This window comes from Gadus chalcogrammus, chromosome 8 (assembly GCF_026213295.1).
Source record: "Gadus chalcogrammus isolate NIFS_2021 chromosome 8, NIFS_Gcha_1.0, whole genome shotgun sequence".
Classification (NCBI taxonomy): Eukaryota; Metazoa; Chordata; class Actinopteri; order Gadiformes; family Gadidae; genus Gadus; species Gadus chalcogrammus.
In genome coordinates this window covers 1,085,300-1,105,084 of record NC_079419.1, presented here as the reverse complement: position 1 = coordinate 1,105,084, position 19,785 = coordinate 1,085,300, and the positions used below count along the sequence as shown (strand labels likewise).

The following is a 19,785-nucleotide window of genomic DNA, read 5'->3' as shown; positions in this document are numbered from 1 at the left end:
CTTCACATCATTTGCGTGCAGAAGATCATCTCAGTGTACTCGCTGCTGGCGGTGCAGTGAGGGTTGATCTACCTTCTCCCTCCTCCCACGACGTGAATGGAGCCCAGGCACGCTCAGATGATGGCATCACGCCCGCCGTCCAAAGCGCTCCCCGGAGGAAGGATGCGGCGACGGTGGCTTGCCCTCCGGCGGTCCTAACGTCGTTACGCAGGCCTGAGGTAGCAGAGGACACAGACAGTTAATGGAGCGTTCCAAAGTCATCCTACTGATCCGCTGGACTCAGGCAGATGGGGTGGAACCATGTGCACTCTGGGCGCGGGGGTGGGCTGCCCCCCGCTGGCGATGCGCCCGTTGGCGGCCTGGCGTTGCCATAGGGCGGGGGGGGGGCGATGTGGCCGTTCCTCGCTCCGGAGTCGGACATTGTGCATAAGCATGGGTGCCTTGGGCCAGCGGGCTAATGGGGTATTTGTAGCCTAGCTTCGGGGCAAGGAGACATACTGCTGTAGGAATAGGTTGGGAACCGTTCCCCGCGCTTTGTGGAATAACATTACCTGACTGTGAGAACGGACATAATGCGATGCAAGTGAATGGCGATCCATGAAATACTGTGCTGTGGCCTCTGTGGTATGTGAGACCAATGTGATGTGATATGATGATCACATGTCGGCCAAACACAAACAAAGGCCAACGATCCAAACTATATGGTCCCCGTCACATGTTGTTTGGGAGTTTGACGAATATAAGCTGACAAATGTGAATATGTGTCACGCTTCACTGATGCACAAGGCTTCTGTTGGAAAGCAGAAGGAAGTGAACTGAGGCGAGATCAGTAGAATATGTTATATCTGCAGGGATGTTATTAACATACAGAATGTCTCGTCTAAAACGACAAGTAGCATTTTGTTTAGCATAACCACTTGACATTCTAAATATCAAGCGGCCCTTTCCCATTAGATAGAAAGCACTAAGGTGCCAGGAGAAAGTGGGGCTTTTCAGCCTTTTTTTCTTTTACAGACATTTAATCTTTCTTAAGCATTGACCTTTCTTACTCAACTTAATTGTACTTTTCATCTTGTTTTGCCCCAGTTTGTACAAAACGGTCCTTTTTCCTTTTACTTCATTTTATGGTACCCCACTGGCTATAATTTGTCTATTGGTCCCTTCACTGGATTAGCAAGGTTCATCTAGTGACTGCCAGCCCCTCAATCAACATAATTCATCATGGCACATTGGGAGCTATGCCATCCTCATTTTTGAAGATGACCTGACATTTTTCACAGCTGATTTAATGACATAATCCTACATTCCTATCAAAATAGATAGATCTTCCAAGATCATATAATAATTTGGGTCGCACATAAATAGACAGGGTCGGTCGGAAACCGGAACCGAACAAAACATTTTTTTAGGCCTAACAGACTTCAATGAGGCTGTTGAACTAAATCAAGTTTAAATCATTTATTTTCTTTACTGCTTAATAGTTTATATTGTGAAAGTACTGGTCACAAGTATGGTTACAATTACTTGTAAAAATAATTGTCGTCCTGTGTTGAAAATACTTGAGGCTGATCTTGCTGCAGAAGGCGGCCAGATCCAGATAAGAGTTGGCTGTGAGCCATCCAGCAGCTTTAAAAGGCAGAACTCTCTTTCTCTGAGACTTATTCAGCAGAGAGTTATTCAGCAGTGAAAGTGATAAGAGCTGTGCAGAGAGAAGAAAAGTAGCGAAGAACCTGTCAAATATCAGAAGATCAGAAAACCTCAGTTGTTAAAAGTTTGATTGTTTTCTAAAAATGAAGATGACAAGCGGCAAAATCCCCATCAGCCCTCTACTGGTTTTCCTGGCCTTGCTGACCATTACTGAAGGTAGGTCCTTATGTTATGCTTCTATATTCATGTGATTATTAAGAGTAAGAGACACTTGTCTTTAGGTGATCTAAGTCTACTCTAACTTTTGTCTCCTAAGGTATAAGTCTGCGGGGGTTGGGGATGGAACTACGCTGCCGCTGCATCCAGACAGAAAGCCGTCAGATTCGTCCTCACATCAGGAAGGTCGAGATCTTTCCGGCCAATTCTCACTGTGAAGAATCTGAGATCATGTGAGTCCTCCTCAGAAATATTTTGTTCACATCACCTCCCTCTACAGTGATGTTTGCCCCTTAAATGTCATGGAGATAGTTCCTTGAACCTTGTTGGGATATGAGAAGTGGTTGGTCGTACTCATTGTCTGCTTCATGTTTGGTGTTTCAGTGCCACTCTGAAAATATCAGACCTAGAGGTCTGTCTGGATCCTGAAGCTCCATGGGTCAAGAAAGCTATTGAGAGGATGATGTCAAGGTAAGCCCAGAACCCTCTCCTAAAGGCAACCAGACTCTCTGATCCATAGGTCCAGAACTACGCTTGAATGATCAGCACAAAGTATTGCTTTGCTTGTAGATCCTGGATTGTGTAACTTGACCCTTTGAACATAGAGGATGATATGTTTAAAGCTTCTTCGAATGCTCTCACTAATCATTTATTTTCCACCTCTCTCCACAGCAGAAGACGTTTAAATCTCCAAACAGAATTGTTCAATGCTGGGCTGTTTGTGGACAAGCACCATCAGAAGTAGTATTACCATGAGGAGACAAGGTCACTGAATTGTTGTTGTGGTTGACGGAATATTTGTGTTATGTTCGTGGTGAATTAGTGCCGGGCACTATTAAGCTATACCTCGAATAATTGTTGCATGAAACATGAATATGTTACGTTTCATTATTAGCATATATTTTTTATAAGAGAGTTGTTTTATCTACCTCTGAGGGAGTTTTCCCTTCTTTTCTCAATTGTATAACTTGGAAAATGTTTAGAAACTTCTTGAATTAAGTATTGTATTCAAGTATCACATTCAATTAGTTCCATTTTTGGCAGTTAGAGTTCTGAAAATACGGCTACAAAACGATAAATTCACGTCAAAAAGAGTACGACCTTTGCTGGAGACGTGAAACCCCGCCCCTCTCCCCGAAACCGCGAAGGACGTCGTCCAATCAGCCCCTTGATGAGTCACAGCAGAGTGACCCCAGCCCGCGCCCCCCAGCGGTCGAGGGCTTCGAGTGGTGCCTCCCTCACACATCTCCGTATCAGCCAGCCGACCTTTGGCTGGTGAGCTACTTCAGCAGCGCTATTTGGAGCGCAGAGTGGAGCGGGTGGTGTGGCAGGATGGGCTCGGTGATCACAGCCTGCCCACCGGCCGTCGATAGAGAGAGCTGGGCGGCCCTGGAGCTGCTGCTTCATCTGTGCAGCCTCTAGCACTCCATATGCTAATCCGATATGCTTTACAATGGGTGTGTGTGTGCGTGCGTGCGTGCGTGCGTGCGTGCGTGCGTGCGTGCGTGCGTGCGTGCGTGCGTGCGTGCGTGCGTGCGTGCGTGCGTGCGTGCGTGCGTGCGTGCGTGCGTGCGTGCGTGCGTGCGTGATCATGTGTTTGTGTGTATTTTATATCACTGGATTCCAAAAAACTGGGATTGAATGGTGATGGTCGTTCAGGCAGAAAGAGTGAACAGCAAGGAAATTAACGGAAAGCACAAAATGTAACGTGAATTCTAATTAATTAGGTTGTACTAGTAGTAGTGAATCCAAGTTATGGTGGAACATACTACTTTATTAATGCTTTTAAAGTGCTATCAAACACATGGGACTGCATGCACAACCTGTTTGGCTGACATGGTTACCCCCTACTCCTGATTGATCTAGCGTTGATGCGACACTGCGGAGCTCCTCTTATTGAAGGTGTACTGAGGGCCGTCAGCAGGATTTCACGCAGCCCCAGAATGAAAATAAGGTGAGAGCATTTTTAGAGGCAGGCTCTGAGTGTTTGTTCCTTTAAGTTCTGGAGTAAAGAGGCCTTTGAGATGCAGAAGGGCAGCCCAAGGACGGTGGACAGCCATGAAGGAGCAGTCCTAGGGAAACTAAATACCACAAAAAGATTGCAAAATTGCATTATGAATTATGTAATAATCAATGTAACAATATAAAACAGTGTGTACTTTATATGGAATAATGTTATGAAACTGCCCAATCCTTCCCCCTAACCCTAATCCCAGAGTAGAGGTTTCCTACCCCTAACCCTAATCCCAGAGTAGAGGTTTCCTACCCCTAACCCTAATCCCAGAGTAGAGGTTTCCTACTCCTAAACAAAGTGTAGTTACTTGCGGTTGCATTATTTTAAGAGGCGTTCACACTTATCTGATTAAGACTGTAAGTGGACAGTATGATGTAGTCTTACCGACGAGGTTAGCGCTATAGGGCTGGGCTGGAACAGCGTGAGGAGGCCAGCAGGACCTCAGTAGTCTAAAACGATTTGTCGGATGCGGTGAGCCGCGGCAGCAATATGATGCGTTGATCAGTATGTTAACGAGCCCTTAAAAGAATAACTGGCTCGGAGAGGCCGACGGCGTCTGACACACACAGCGATGCTACAGAGGGACAGGAGAGAGAAAGACAGGCCATCAGTGAAGGCAGTCAGGTGAACAGCCAGAGATCAGCGGCCCTTTCACCACCTCCACGACTGCCGTTCCGGAGGGTTCTTCCTGGTAATGGCGGGTTCGATAATAATAGTTCCTGTTCTCTCAGAACGGGGTGTGAAAGGAATTCTCTGGAATCAATCAAACTCTGGGTGACTTTTGGGGAGCCATTGTGTCACCCAGGAGGGGGGAGGGGGGGGGGGGGCAGGGAGACGCGCATTAAAAGGCGACTTTCCTTTAGAAACCAGCTTCGTATGGATGTGGTTAACCCTTGGTTTAAGTTCAAACGTCAGGAGCCATCAGTAAAGGGACCTCAGCAACGCCACTGTGGAGCGAACGCTTTGACCAAAACATCGGCACTAACCCTAGAAAGATCTTCAAGGCATCTATAATCACACGCACATTAGATCTATGGCTGTGGAAATAGGATCCCTGGATTAAAACATATTGTTTAGTAACTATAAGCCACAAAATCACACTGTCAAGGTGGGGGATGAAGCTACAGCAAAGGTACAGATGCTAAACACTCAAAAGTTTGCATATCGATAGCCAATCATGACCAATTTTAGATAAGAGCCAACCGAGAGACATCTCTGGCCAATCTTTGACAGCAATCACCCAGTCGCACGGCCCTTGAATGAAGATACAGCATTGCTAAACGGTTGTTTAACCATCTATTGACGAATGAATAGGGCTGGTTTCTTGAAAGAGCTTCCATTGGTTTTCATGAAAGCCGTATCTCACAGCGTCTGGTGAGGTGATGCACCCTATGAACAACGGCCCAGGTTAATCCATCCAGAAATTTTTGCATGAATTTGTTTTGCCAAATTCACCTGAAGCAGAAGAGTGCTACTCTGTTGCATGCAGTGTCCAAAAACATGATGGTACTCAATAAAGTTCCCAATTCATGACTTAAAGTTTCTGAACTTTTCTAGGGAGCATTCACAATCTTCGCAAACTTAACAGCACCTTGATTTTTGACATATATTGCATGTTAACCTCGGTGAAAGGTTGGATTTTTGTTTTAATGTCGAAAACAATAGCATGTCTTTCTCGCATACTGCCATCTTTGTGCTAGTATTAGAAACAAAAATCACACCCCACGTTAAATCCTTTGCAATATGAAACATAAATATTAGCTAAACCCTTTTGACAAACCTCTGACTAACATGCATACTCACTCACTCTCTCATTGTTATTGCTTTCAGGCTGCAATTCACTCTAACCACTTTTGTGTTATGAGCGCAATGAAATACCCATAATCCTCCTGGTTTAGATTATTTTGTCAGTTTTGATCGTGGTGAGTCGTGACTGCCTCCTGATGTGTCATCTGGCAATCGACCCATCCCAGTGCCTGGGTCGCTGCAGGTTTGTGTGGGCGTGCGTAGGTGTTTGTGTGTGTGTGTGTGTGTGTGTGTGTGTGTGTGTGTGTGTGTGTGTGTGTGTGTGTGTGTGTGTGTGTGTGTGTGTGTGGTTTTTTGTATACGTGTGTGTGCGTGTGTGTGTGTGTGTGCGTGTGGTTTTGTGTATACATGTTTGTGTACACGTGTGTTTGTGTGTGCGTGTGTGTGTGTGTGTGTGGTTTTGTGTATACATGTTTGTGTACACGTGTGTTTGTGTGTGTGTGTGCGTAAGTGGTTTTGTGTATACGTGTGTGTGTGTGTGTGTGTGCGTGTAGTATTGTAGTTTGCACACATTTGTACGAGGGTGTGTGCAGGGAGTAGAGCCCCTGCTGACACCTGCTAATGTTCATCAAATCATTTAGCAGCGTGACACATCAGTGAGATGATGAAAGCTGTGACTCAACAGAGAAGTGAAAGGTGTCTGCACGAGAGGCGGGAGAGAACATCAACACCAAAGTGGAGATCATCATTGTCAGCAAATAAAACTGAAAGAACATGAAAAAGACCCACAGAGAGATATGTCAATATACAATCAGATAAACATATGAAATCAAGTGTGAAACCTTGGGGGACACTAAAGTTATACACTCCATTGAGTTGCTATCAGTTAGGTTTCATTTGGGAATCAATAAGAATCAATAATGACCTAAATTGTGCTTTCATATGGTTGCGGGCTTCGGCAGTATCTTCCAGCAAACGAGCACCATGGGTATGGAACGATTTTGCCTACAGCTATATTTGTAATCCCATAACAAATTGTTTTCCTCAGAAAAAAGGGAAGTAAAAGCGAATAAAGATGGCATATTATATGGTTAAATGGTACATCCTAGTCATTTAGCTTATGGAGTACAACTGTCTGTAGAACCGTTTAATATGTTGACTAACGGCTCCGAGCAGAGACAATTTGACTAACTTTGTTTACCAGATGGGAAGCAAAGAACGAGCAAATGGAATACAAAGGTATAGATAAGGCTATAGAGCATAATGGGTTTATAGGATCTGCATGTTTTTTCCAACACTAAAAATATTAATATTTTGCAGAGAACACAAAACACTGTATAATTGTACTGCTTACAATGTATAATGGTGTATACAGTACGACATCATAACAAAAGTGAAGACAAAAACACAGAGAACAAGAGGTGACTACGACAAGACGAGGTGGTGGTGGTTGGCCAGCCACAGCTGATGCCCATAACAGGCATACCCTGTACGCACGCACACACACACACACACACACACACACACACACACACACACACACACACACACACACACACACACACACACACACACACACACACACACACACACACACACACACACACACACACACACACACACACACCCACGTACACACGCGTACACACAAACACACACACACACGCGCACACAAACACACACGTATGAACTTTTCATTTTCTAAGACAAACATGTGAAAGTGATAAAAGAAGACCAACCACTAAAAGCTTCAACAAAGGTGATCTGTATTGACCAGAGAGAGGTCATCACGTAGCGGTGCGTTGAACAACAGCAAAGCTGAGATAACAAAAAACAGAATCAATCTATTGGAGCGAGATGTGATATTGACGTGTTGTCCAACTCTTGAGATGTGTATAGAATCCATACTCTAGGTAACTACACACAAAATCTTTCTCTACTATGACATTGATACTGTATTCTATGAAACTGGCATATTAAACTGCAGTATACATAACGATCCTAGAATCCTCAGTTCAGCCAATGGGATTCAGCCCTCATCAAGGGAAGAAAAAGGCACTATTATTCAACAGGTAACTGGTTTCCTTGTGTGCCTTCTTCTCTGTCTCCATTCCTGAAGCCCAGAGGGAAAAGGCTTTTCGCAAGTCCATGGCGTTCAGGCCATGGCTGGAGCTCTCCTAAAAGCTATGGTGTCATTGTTGTCCAATCTACACACAATAGCAAAATATTCAATACAGAGGATTTTATAGAACATATCTAACACATTATTATTGAAGGAATACGTTCTTATTTTTTAAAAGGGGATGATACCTATTTATTTGGGGCACATATAAAGTGTAAAACAGGGTTTGTTAAGGAGCTCATTACGTCATTTTCGAAGAGAATATTGTTTATGAAGCATGCATGAGAGGAGACACATTGATATCTTATAATATAATAGCCTATTAGTTAAATGTACTTATTGTAAGTCACTTTGGATAAAAGCGTCTGCTAAATGCCCTTAATGTAAATGCATAAGTTGCCATAGTATTTCCGGTGATTATTTGCCCTGAGCATGAGTCATGACATTGCTAACTTTCTTACTTCTTACTTACAGAGTTTGGTCTTCCTTTTGTCCTTTGGATGACTAATTATCTTCCGCATGTTGAATGTAGTGTCGTGTTCTGGACTTAATCATTTTAGCTCCTCAATGTAGGCGCATGTCCTTCATTCCTGCTTGAACTAGTTTCTCGGGTCAAATAGAGAAATACTGCCATCACCTGGTAGAAGTACGGTATCACCACAGATTGAATGGGGACGAAGGCGGTTTGGACTGAACGGAGAGATTTCACCGATGCTTCATCGTAGGAAAATCACAGGTGTCGCTCATTACGCTAATTATGGGTCTGCCGTTAGTAGATGACACTAGTGAAGATAACACATTTAGCATGGACACAAGCTATAGAACATTCACGTTGGCACTAGGCAATTCATTGTTAATCAAAGAAGGCCCAACAGCCTTTTGCTTTTTCATCTCACATTTTTATTTTAAAAGGTCTTGAATGTCAAAATGTTGTCTGTGAAAAATTACATTAAACAAACTATAACTGTTGTGACTCTGGTAAATAAGGATAAATTGAAATCACTTGCAATGCAATTTCACCAAACCTTTGATGGATGCTTTAGGACTTTAACTTTAAATCACGTTCTATGATTGATGTTAATCTGGATATTAGTTAAGTAAACCTAATCCACACATTATTTTCATTGGTTTATCATAATGAAATATTAATAATATTTTCAAACCTCATGCCGACACAATAGTTACACAATGATGTTATTGATCGATTTAAAGTACATCGACTTTGGTAGGCTTACATCAATTGCTTGATGTAATAGCTTGACCAAAGCATGACATGTATAATCCACTATAAATTCATTGAACACTAAAACACGTTCCACCCCTCTGGCTACATAACATAACAGCAGCCCAATATGCATCCCTTATATTTGACTCAGTCTAAGCTAGCCTGAGGAGCTACAGCGTCAACTCTTCCCCATCACTGGGGGGCCCTGCCTCACTTGAACCAGTGCATGAAGTTGGACTGGGCCGGAGGGGAGCACATGTTGTTTCTGCAGGAACCCCCGTAACCAGGGGGACAGGAGGAACAGGGGACCCCCACACGGTACGGGGCCTCTCCGACCCAGTTCCCCCTAAATGGGAAACAACACAACGCCATTTATTAATTCATTTTTAAGGAAAAGCCAATGTAGTCGGTGCATGTATGTAAGTATTAAGCATGCATGTGTGTGTGTGTGTGTGTGTGTGTGTGTGTGTGTGTGTGTGTGTGTGTGTGTGTGTGTGTGTGTGTGTGTGTGTGTGTGTGTGTGTGTGTGTGTGTGCGTGTGTAACCATTTATATTTACACAACCCTGATTGATTGACTCTAACTTGGGTCATCAGAATTCCTTCACATCATGGAGCGTGCCATGTCATGATCTCATGGCGGGTGGTATACAGGAGAAGCTGAAAGCAGGAGTGCAATCATCCCACCTACTTTGGTGAGTAGTTGCAGACCAGGTAGGTAGCTTCTCTCCACAGAGCTCCCCACACTAGCATGTTAGCGCAGGTCTGCACAGCACAGCCCACCCTGTTGGTGGTCGCCCACACCATCTCCATGGAAGGAAAAGACACTCCTCATTATAATGCCATGATGATAAGGACATCTTTATTAAGTAGATGCGTTGTATTTTAACAACAAGTGAAAACTCTGGAATCTCCCTGTGTGTTTGCTGCCACTGCATACAGACAGACAAAAGGTTTATGTTTTTATTTTGCATATATCAATCTTTGCAAAAATGCAACTTTCAAATACCATTTTAATTTAATACTGTGCCTCCAGCATACTCCATAAAACGACTCCATTGAACTACAGATGATTTATGGCCCATTTTACAAATATTATTTGCATGCACCTAATATTTGTACAAATATTAGGTGCATGCAACTCAGAAGGGGAAAATCCCCCCCCCCCCCCCCATATCAGTTAAAGGTCCCATTAGCCGTTACAAGCTGTTTTGGAAATCGGCCCCTTATGACATCACAGATGGGCGTGTCCACCTAGATGTATGACGGATAGATGAGCAACGTGTGCTACAGTCCACTGGGCAGGCTGGTAGACTGATCTATCCAGCACGCATCTAGGTGGACACGCCCACCTGTGATGTCATAAGGGGCAGATTTCCAAAACGGCTTGTAACGGCTAATCACACCACACCTGGTGGCATGTCACGGGACCTCTAAAAGACATAGCCAGTTGTAGGGTCACCACATTCAGCCCATTGGAACATCACAGGACCATCCTGCCCCTGAAATGAACAATGCTGGGAAATGCGTGGATTTAAAAGCAAACGCACACAAACAGCGGGAGGAGGTACCTGAGTGTAGTGGGTGCACATGGGGCCATAACAGAGCAGGGGGCAGGCCGGGTTGCAGAGGCCGGGGTAGGGGAAGGCGTAGTCCTTCACCTCATCGGACCAGGGCTCCACCAGCTGCACGATGGAGGTGTAGCTGTGGAGAAGAGGCGGGGACAGAGTTGGTGCGAGCCGGCTTTGTTCATCAGTGTATGTTAAGGACTACTCTCACGCACATGCACACACGCACACGCACACGCACGCACATGCACGCACACACACACACACACGCACACACACGCACACACACGCACACATACACACAAACACACACACACACACACACACACACACACACACACACACACACACACACACACACACACACACACACACACACACACACACACACACACACACACACATAATCTGGCAGTTTGATAGGCTTTGAACTAGCCAATCAAAATCAAACAGAAAATTGTTTCGCGTTCAACCATTCTTTGAGCACATTTGCTCAAAGTTATTTTTCTGCAACTTTCCATGCATTTATTTATTCTGGGTCACCCCCACTGAACCCGTCCGGGCGAGGCCCTGTATGCTGAGCTACTCACCGCCCGGTCCTGACCGACAGGTTCTGCCCGTAGAACTGGAGCAGATAAGCGGGTCCGTGATCCCACCAGCAGGTGGCAGCCCAGGCTTCGGCTGTCCTGGCCAGATCGTTGTCCCACACCTGTTGGTCGCCAAGGTCATAGTGCAGATCTCAAAACATTGCTTATGAACTGTTTTTGTTTAACAAACTCACCCATAATCATAGGAACGAAAATACAAAATATATTTGGCTGAAACACGCAAGCATTCCTGCAATCGTAAGGTATCTAGGTGCGGCGAAACTGGATCACTCACGCGTATAAATATCGTTGCTGCTTCTACAATAAACCTCACCGCTGACTGCTGTTATCGGCCCGGGCAGCTAGCCATGCGGGAGGAGGGAGCGAGAGACATGTACCATCTGATCTAAGTGGTTTCCTCCTGCAGAAGGGCATTATGTCAGGGTGACCTCAGGATTACACCATCCCTGATGGATACCGGGATGGACGACTGGAAAGGTTTGTGAGGACGAGTCATCTTGATTCTTGACCATGGTGGGGATGGCAAGAGGCGTAGGCCTATAGGCCTACCACGAAAATGGAGGGGGACCTGCTGGACCTGTCATAATTTATAGGTCTACTTCGACTTTATTGGATTCAATGCAGGTCCAAGCACAACAGCAATTCACCCGATTGTCTGCAGAACTTTAGGCAGACAAATGCTCTTGAAGCAAAATTTCGGTCTTGGACCACATGCAAGAGCCAACTTGTTCTATGCTGCCACCCACTGGTTAAATTGTGAATAATTGTATAGAGTTGAATTGTGCGCTTCTCACAAAATCTATTGTAAAATTTGTTTAAGTGTTGCAACATTTTGTGCCCATTTGTAAGTTCAGAACTGCAAACTCGAAATGCACAGATAGATGTTCTTACCATATATTCCATATTTGCTGCAGGTGGAAAGACGTTGGCTCTGACTTGGTTATGATAATCCAGGATTTCAACCATATCGATCTGCGTTATGTAGCGTTTCCTTCGAGCCCTGATTGGCGTCTGCGACACTCTTGGTTTATTCGCGTTGAAAACGGTGAGGTTGCTTGCAAGAAATGAATCTATATCTGAGTTTAAAGCCAGTGTTTTTGCTTCGGGCGGTGAAGCTGTGGCCAGCAAGAATATAGCGCACAAAAAATACATGTTTCTCATTTCAAGGTTTATGATCAGATGCGCAAAATAAAATAGGCTGTCTCGTCTCTTGGACCTCGGCATTCAACTTTATCAGAGATTTCTGATGAAAGATGTATCCTCTGATGTGGAACTGAGGAGACCCCCACCCCCTTTTTCTCTTTGGCCTCAATTAGCCTACCAAGTCATCTTTGCAGTTCTGCATGTAAAGTAGAATTAATGTTGAACAATCGTTTTAAATAAATAGGATTTAGAACTATTTTGCTAATGATTTCTTGCTATTTATGTTTGCTCTTCAGGAAGTTTGCAGTGCTATAGGCCTATTTCACTGTAACTCAATCATATCGGTCAAATGTAGCCTATAAGGGACATTTATATTTCTAGAAGGGACAATAGCCATTTCAACTTATCCATAGACGACCTAAATCAGTTGCCATTAAATTTAACTGAAACCGAGACAACAAACAATGGGTTTTTATGTGCATCCTATTTTTCCTGATGTGTCCTATAACTCTTCACTTAAAAACGCTGTAACATCCGTCTCATGTTTTTATTTCATAGGTTATCAACTAACATATGCACTTACATAATTTGTTGTTCACTTACAACATGGCTCATGTTGTCCTTTGCCCGATCTATCAGGTTGAGGTTGCTTGGAACATCAAACCTGGTTCCTCTTACTTTACATTGGTGCACACAACGGGAATTTTTACAAGCTATTAAAAAGCTTTTGTAAGCTGCTTTTTCCTTCTTCATGTTCTCTGTTCTCTGTGTGACAGCCCGAGTAAAGTCCTTGCCTTATTTAGATACCAAAGGGCTCCAAACATGAGGTCAGGCTCATGAAAAAAACGGAGAATAATAATAATGCCTAACGCCGTTCCGTGCGTCGAGCCAACTTGGCCCCTGCAAAGCAACGAGGGAATGCGGAGGAGTGATTGTAACTGTATCTCACCACCAGTGCCAACCTTTAAAACAAAAGGTTCAGTTTCAAACTGCATTTTATCATCAGGAGGCAGCAGCAGCACACTTCACCAAACAGCCAAGCAAAGATTGGCATTGATTTCATGTGTTGTTAGGAACGGTTATGTTTGTAATTTTGTTGAATAAGTGGGGTTGTTTTACTTGGCAGGTGGGAGAAGGATTTGTTTGTCGGCTGATTTAATGCATTGGCCTTTAGAAGCCTTTAAAGGTGCCGTACTCCTCCAAGGTTGGCTCAACGTTTATAACAAACCGATAAATATGTGTCCCATCTGACGACCTACCTACCAACCAAAGACGCTTTTTGATCAAGAATTTAAATATATTAAATGTTAAATCAAGTCAAGATAGTTCTTCAGAATATTTTGAATGGAACCATCGTGATGCTTTCAATATACCATAATCTCTTGATATTATTCTAAATTGGGATGAAACACTGACAATGCTCCATGATGCTTCAGTATTGCTGAAAGACATCATAATACAGATCCTAAAACCACTATTCTATCGGAAATCAAAACACAACTTTTGCTATGTCGACGTCTGCAATCCTAAATGTTTTGTGAAAATCAATTTCTATTTGTAAGTTATATTGTGTACTGGTAGGGGTTTGAGGAAGTTGCATGCATAATATGCTGAAGCACTGAGGTCATTTATGGACATAGTCCAAGCGGGTGAGTTAGAACTTGTTCTGTCAGTAGGCCTACAGATCCTTTCAATATTGAACGCAGTGAATCCATGATTTTGGTTAGGCCTACTTATTAGTTTTTTTTTAAGTTGGTGGCCTTTTATAATGATGGTGAGTTAGGGCATCTAACCATCCTCTGTGTTGCCTTGAGTGAGTTTTAGGAATGTGTGTCATTTAATTGAATCAATGAAAATCAGTTGCATGTTAAAATATGTATAGAACTGATCCTGTGTCCATAAAAAAGAGCCTTTACCAAATATTCAAACCAAAAAATCAATAGACGTTGTCTGTAATATAACGTGGTTATACTCTCAGTTATATTAGAAAACACCCATACAGTCATTGACTAACAAAAACAACCCAACAACAACCCAGCAGAGACGCGAGGAAGGTAAAGGGAGGTTTGGGGATCGGAAAGCAAACATTTTCTGATCTGATGAAATTATTCATAATTGTAATAATTGAATTAATTCAAACAAGAAAAGCATGTTTTTTTTTATCGCACACAGACACACAGCATATAAAATAGTATACTTTAACATACACCACCCAGGTATACTGTATAAATTAGATAAAAATATACGGTATACTTAGGCATTTAAAAATCCCCCCCTTTATTTTGTAGTAACTAATTCACCGGAAATTGTTGTATTCGTTTCCGGGTGGATTGACAACACGAGTGTTGCTGTTTGGGTTTGGGGGAGATGAATAGTGCTCGTCCTTATCGCGCTTGAGGTCAGTCATTTCTTTTATCGATCAACAATATTGTTTGGTTTGTCCGGCATGACTGAGAAACGTACTTTCCGATGTAAATTAATTTACCGATACGATTTTTGTAATGACATGTTACTGCCCTCATAGCAGAGCGCTATTACTAAAGACCTCTAAACGTTACTTCATTAGTGGTTTCAATCTTTGCAACTCTTGCGCAATGTTGAATCGTGCGGCACCAATTTGGTTAAAATGCATTCATAATGGTTGCGTTGACCTACTGAGGCACGTGGAGGCCAGCACAACATACATGTAATGATGTTACACGACATGGATGGGTCCGAGTTCTTTGACAACTTGGGCATACGTTCAGAAGTTGTAGCCTATGGAGTAAACTGCGGCATCTTGCAGGTTGCAGAAATACTGACATCCATTTCAGTCCTACTGAATTGATAACATTTCCAATATGCTTTTCTAAACACATTGAAATGGTTCATTTTATCACGACAGCAAACGACATTAATGCATTGCACACCATAATGACTTGAAGCTTTTAGGCGTCATTATTTTGTAGCCAATCGGCGGAATGTAATTGACTTTTATATGCAAGGTACAGTTTGCAGAGATGTTTGGGAATAGGCCTGCATTTTATTATTTTGTAATATACCGTATTAGTTTGACCCCCCCCATCACTAACGGATATGTGTGTCTACCTATGTTCCCAGTGTATAACCACAGACTGCAGTGATGAGAATTTCTACGCATAAACTGCAGCAGCTGACGATCTTCACCACTGTTTTGACCGGTGGAGGAATCTGTACCATGTACTACCTGATGCAGAGTAAGTGTGTGTGTGTGTGTGTGTGTGTGTGTGTGTGTGTGTGTGTGTGTGTGTGTGTGTGTGTGTGTGTGTGTGTGTGTGTGTGTGTGTGTGTGTGTGTGTGTGTGTGTGTGTGTGTGTACCATGCACATGCCTTAATTCTCACTGCTTTGCAGTGAGAACCCAACCGATCCAGCTTATTGTATATGCATCATAAATATTGCATGGAAGAGTTATTTTATTTACGTGTTTTTCAAGTGCATTTATCGAAAATGATTGATGAATCCACGCTAGATAGAAGTGGTCATCAATGTTCATAGAAATGTTACTCATGTGTTTTGGGCCCATTTCAAAATAGCGTAGTGAATCAAAGCACAGCAATGGCTCATATCGCTGTTTGGGTTTTGGCCGACCGATGTGCGATGGCATCACAATAAACACAGCGGGTGGGTGACACAACAGAGCATAACAATGAGGAAAACGCATGAATAATGTAATCCTCTTGTTCTGCATATGTCTGTGATCATAATCAGAGAACTTTGCCAAATCTGAATACCATCGCTTGGCTGTGGAACGCCTGGAGAACCACCCCGAGGCGATGGAAGGACTGGGGGCTCCCCCTCTGAAGGTCCACAACATCCACCTGTCGGACAAAGATAACCGCATCGACCAGAACATCGCCAAGGTACAATGACCGAGTTACCGACTGGGATCTCTCCACGATCGGCCACGGGGGATAGGAACAAAATCTAACGATACACATCACGATAAAGTATTTTTTCCTGGAGCTAAACCTGGACATTCTTTAAATAACCATGTGGTAATATTTATGTTTGATGTTCTTGCTGGGATGATTTGATTCAACTGTTGGGTGTTGCAGGTGAAGATCCCTGTGACGGGATCAAAAACTGGAGGATATCTGTATACAATTGCATCCAAAGATCCTGCTACAAATGGGTAAAATATGATTTTATATTTCTGTCATTGATAATGGGTATGTAAATCAGACCATATCTACCTAACACCGTTTTTGGAACGAATAAAGTAATATTTTGTGCTCATGTTGGCTTCCCTACAGATGGCAGCTGAAGCTGGCCACGCTGCAGCTCAGGGAAGGACAGACTTTTGATTTGTTAACCGGCCCAGAGCAGCCCTCTGTCCCCGTAGAGCACCAGGCAGAGACACGGGAGTACGATGTGGATCTGGACCAGAGCAAATGGTCTCGATGACGAGCTGTGAAGCCCACCTCATGCAGAGAAGTGTTGATACAATAATTATTAAACGTCAAAGCACATGCTTAATGACTGCTGAGTGGAATACCACCTCTATTGCATCTGGGGGGAAAGAGAGATACTGGACGATCATCTTCTTCTTCTTCTTCCACGACTCAGAGGAAGAGCAGGCACACGTTCAACCTATGAACAATTGGATGGATGTCCCCATCTCATCACTAATGATTGCATTTGACTTGTGACCCTGGGGGCATTGTTTGAACTGAGTGTTGTTGTAAAATATAAATGAATGTAAATGTAAAGGGACTATATTAAATGTTTTTTAATGCAACAGTCTCAAGACTAGTGTAAACACAAGATTGTATCAAAACGTAATTTGTGCTGCTTTGATGAGGTTATCATTCAGGTTTTATCGTTAATATGTCAAACCGGATTTCATCCGTCCCACTTTATGGACAATGTGTAGCTGCCACGCCTATTAACATCAATGCTGAATAATCTCTTCAATGTGGGACACAGAGACAAGAAACCAAACGATAACATACTGTTTACGTTTAAGACGCACGATTTACGTATTTGCGGTAGAATCTTTGCCGTAATTAAATTCAGCATCCGGAATGAGACAACAGCTGACTGTATCTTTGAACGAAAACGATCCCTGATTCGAGGAAGATGGTGATGCTGCGGGGAAGAGCCCTGTCCCCCGTGTCAAGTAAAACAGATAGGCTTTGAACAAAGCCGTCATTTCCAAAATGTGACCTTCAAAATAAAAGGATCCAAATTGGAACTTTAGTTCAGGGTTACGAAATTGAGTCGGTAATAACTTACCTCTAGTTTAACAAACACCAACATCTTAACAAAATGTTAAACTATCCTCCCAAAAATAATGTGCCCTCTTATGTGGACCCTTTATTTGAGTACTAACGTTATTTATATTGCAGAAAAACAAGGCCATGGTACAGTCCGCTATATAGACAATGGTAAATTTATATTGTAAAATATTACGCTAGGTTAGTTTGCGGTCGAATGATAAATAACAAATATTCCTTCAGAAGACTGAAAGTAATTGGATATTACTACGGTTAGAGCGATTGACGCGGCGGATTGCTTTACTTTGAAATGCTCGACCGGAACTCGCCTCTTTATTTTTCCTTGCTTTGTCAGGTTAAAGATGCTGAGATGAATTTTGGTCGCCTATTGACCATAGCATAGGCCACGAATGGTTCAGGTCCCCCGATGCCACAGACTGCCTTATAGGCTAAATGAACGTTGAGATATGCAGACGACTTCCCGTCGACCCGTCGCCGCCCCACGGAGTGGGTAAACATGTGCTGTGGATGATATAGCTGTGGAGCTCACAATCCATCAGTTGTCATTTCTGACCCAGGTAAGAAGGCTATTGCAAATGTCAACATCGGCACATGTACGCCCAGGGCCTAGAATTGACGTTTCGTTTATCTTGTATGTCCAATAGTGTGTCATTCCCACCGCCATCAGTAAACTCGCTGTTCAGCCTGTGCTCAAGTGTGTGTGTGTGTGTGTGTGTGTGTGTGTGTGTGTGTGTGTGTGTGTGTGTGTGTAAAACGCTGACAGTACAGACACGGGGCATATCCTGTTTCCTTGGGTACCACCAAGACTGCTGCCCGGGTCGAAGATGCTCGCTCCCTCTGCCGCCCGTATGGTCGCCTGGCCTGATTGTCCTTCTGCCATGACGGGATCATGATCTGTGTACCAGCATATCACCACAGTCTGACATGTTGGCTACACTGAATAGATTTCAAAATAGGGAAAATATATTACATTCTGTGGTTACTGATCAGATTAATTGCAGTGCAATGGTCAAGTAGCTCCACTGAAGAAATGCATATGTGGTCCAAACATGCTCGAAGCTATATTTAGTGTTATGTGTTTTGCTCAATACAATGAGGTCTTTACTAGTATATGGCACAAAACAATCATTTACAAATAGCACATGTATACACTTTTATATCACAATTGTATATATATATTTTTTCTTAATTCTATACAACAAATACGTTTCTCTATCATGAGATCAAGTTTTTGTACCATGGATTCATATCACATCTCTCTCTATCTAGCAAATAGGTTTATTTCAACGTTTATTTCAATATGTTCAGCCCATGGCTGTCATTATCTTTCATTGTGTTTATTTCTTCGGGGAGACTTGAACTGAGTTCTGGGAAGTCCTCTTGTTGGAATGTCTTATGGTGACATTGACATGAATACAAACTAACAAGAGGCTCTGGAAACTATGGACTACCGCCCAGCATGAGTCCCAGCACAAGTACAAGTGAATGAGCTCATTAATCATTTTGCTCTCATGGTTTTAATAATGCTAATACCCTAAGTGTGTATCGACAAACATGTCTCTTGGTGAGACCTCCTTGGCCCTTCCCAAATGTGTATTGCTCAAATTGTCAAAACACCTCAACAATTGTGTGTCTGTAACACCCACGTCACACACATGTACCCACGTATATAAAGCCAGTCCGAGGCATCACTCAAACTGGTCGGGAGTCCGTTTAACGAGGTCCGAGGTGCTGAGGGATGAATTATAGAGTGTGAACTCAGCAGCAGGCCGAGCTCAGCTGGCGCTCTGTGGAGCTGGAGGCTGTGGCCCGACGAGGCTCCTCTGCATGGGGCCAACCCGGTCACACCTCACACCATAACGCAGGCTGGAACCGGGGACTAGGATTTGTGTGTATTTGCAAATGTCCGGGCGGGTCATTTGAGCGATATCCGTTTCAGACACATGGCTGTTTTGCCAAGAGGAGTGAGAGAGTGAGGAGTTTCTGATGGAAGGATATCTGTGTCCGTTGACATGTTTCGGGTATTGCTCTGTCAAGTTCTTTGTCCAAAATTGTATTGTCCATGTCTTTGTTTTGGTTTTTCTTGTCATGTTCTTATTCTGGTCGTTCCAGGGACTGTGCACTGCTTATAGGATGCAGGATAATTGATATGGTGTTTCAGTAGAACGTAGACAATGTAAACATGCTTAATAAATCAGCCTAGAACGGGGCCTATGGCAGACAGCCATTGCCACTGGCACAG

At 43.3% G+C, this 19,785-nt stretch overlaps 5 protein-coding genes across 6 annotated transcripts in view; 3 read left to right on the top strand and 2 right to left on the bottom strand.

The window, feature by feature from the left end:
• The window catches only part of LOC130387624 (proenkephalin-A-like), a 42,285-nt gene extending 33,107 nt beyond the window's left edge, over positions 1-9,178 (bottom strand). Inside the window, exons 1-2 of the mRNA XM_056596811.1 lie at positions 8,218-9,178; positions 73-213 (exon numbers count right to left, since the gene is read on the bottom strand). Of these exons, the coding sequence (XP_056452786.1) occupies positions 73-213; positions 8,218-8,266 (190 nt within the window). The 5' untranslated portion in view covers positions 8,267-9,178. The remainder of the gene's footprint in view (positions 1-72; positions 214-8,217) is intronic.
• LOC130387645 (interleukin-8-like) lies at positions 1,677-3,315 on the top strand. Of its 2 annotated transcripts, none has more exons than XM_056596843.1 (4): positions 1,677-1,863; positions 1,964-2,096; positions 2,248-2,334; positions 2,539-3,315. In XM_056596843.1, the coding sequence occupies exons 1-4, from the start codon at positions 1,791-1,793 to the stop codon at positions 2,606-2,608; spliced, it is 363 nt and encodes a 120-aa protein (XP_056452818.1). In that variant the 5' UTR covers positions 1,677-1,790; the 3' UTR covers positions 2,609-3,315. The 2 variants fall into 2 exon arrangements, with proteins under 2 accessions (XP_056452818.1, XP_056452816.1); XM_056596841.1 differs by having other exon boundaries at positions 2,536-3,315.
• Positions 9,179-9,231: 53 nt separating the features above from the next.
• On the bottom strand, positions 9,232-12,425 carry LOC130387640 (peptidase inhibitor 15-like). Its single transcript, XM_056596834.1, has 5 exons — positions 12,036-12,425; positions 11,127-11,245; positions 10,540-10,672; positions 9,656-9,775; positions 9,232-9,316 (listed from the first exon to the last, which is right to left on the bottom strand). The coding sequence occupies exons 1-4, from the start codon at positions 12,366-12,368 to the stop codon at positions 9,656-9,658; spliced, it is 705 nt and encodes a 234-aa protein (XP_056452809.1). The 5' UTR covers positions 12,369-12,425; the 3' UTR covers positions 9,232-9,316.
• Positions 12,426-14,596: 2,171 nt separating this feature from the next.
• Positions 14,597-17,363, top strand: LOC130387644 (cytochrome c oxidase assembly factor 1 homolog). Its single transcript, XM_056596840.1, has 5 exons — positions 14,597-14,685; positions 15,387-15,502; positions 16,015-16,166; positions 16,362-16,438; positions 16,560-17,363. The coding sequence occupies exons 2-5, from the start codon at positions 15,409-15,411 to the stop codon at positions 16,708-16,710; spliced, it is 474 nt and encodes a 157-aa protein (XP_056452815.1). The 5' UTR covers positions 14,597-14,685; positions 15,387-15,408; the 3' UTR covers positions 16,711-17,363.
• Positions 17,364-17,883: 520 nt separating this feature from the next.
• Positions 17,884-19,785, top strand: part of LOC130387136 (E3 ubiquitin-protein ligase HECW1-like) — a 28,382-nt gene continuing 26,480 nt past the window's right edge. The window contains exon 1 of the mRNA XM_056596130.1: positions 17,884-18,100. The gene's annotated coding sequence lies outside the window, so the exon portion shown is untranslated. The remainder of the gene's footprint in view (positions 18,101-19,785) is intronic.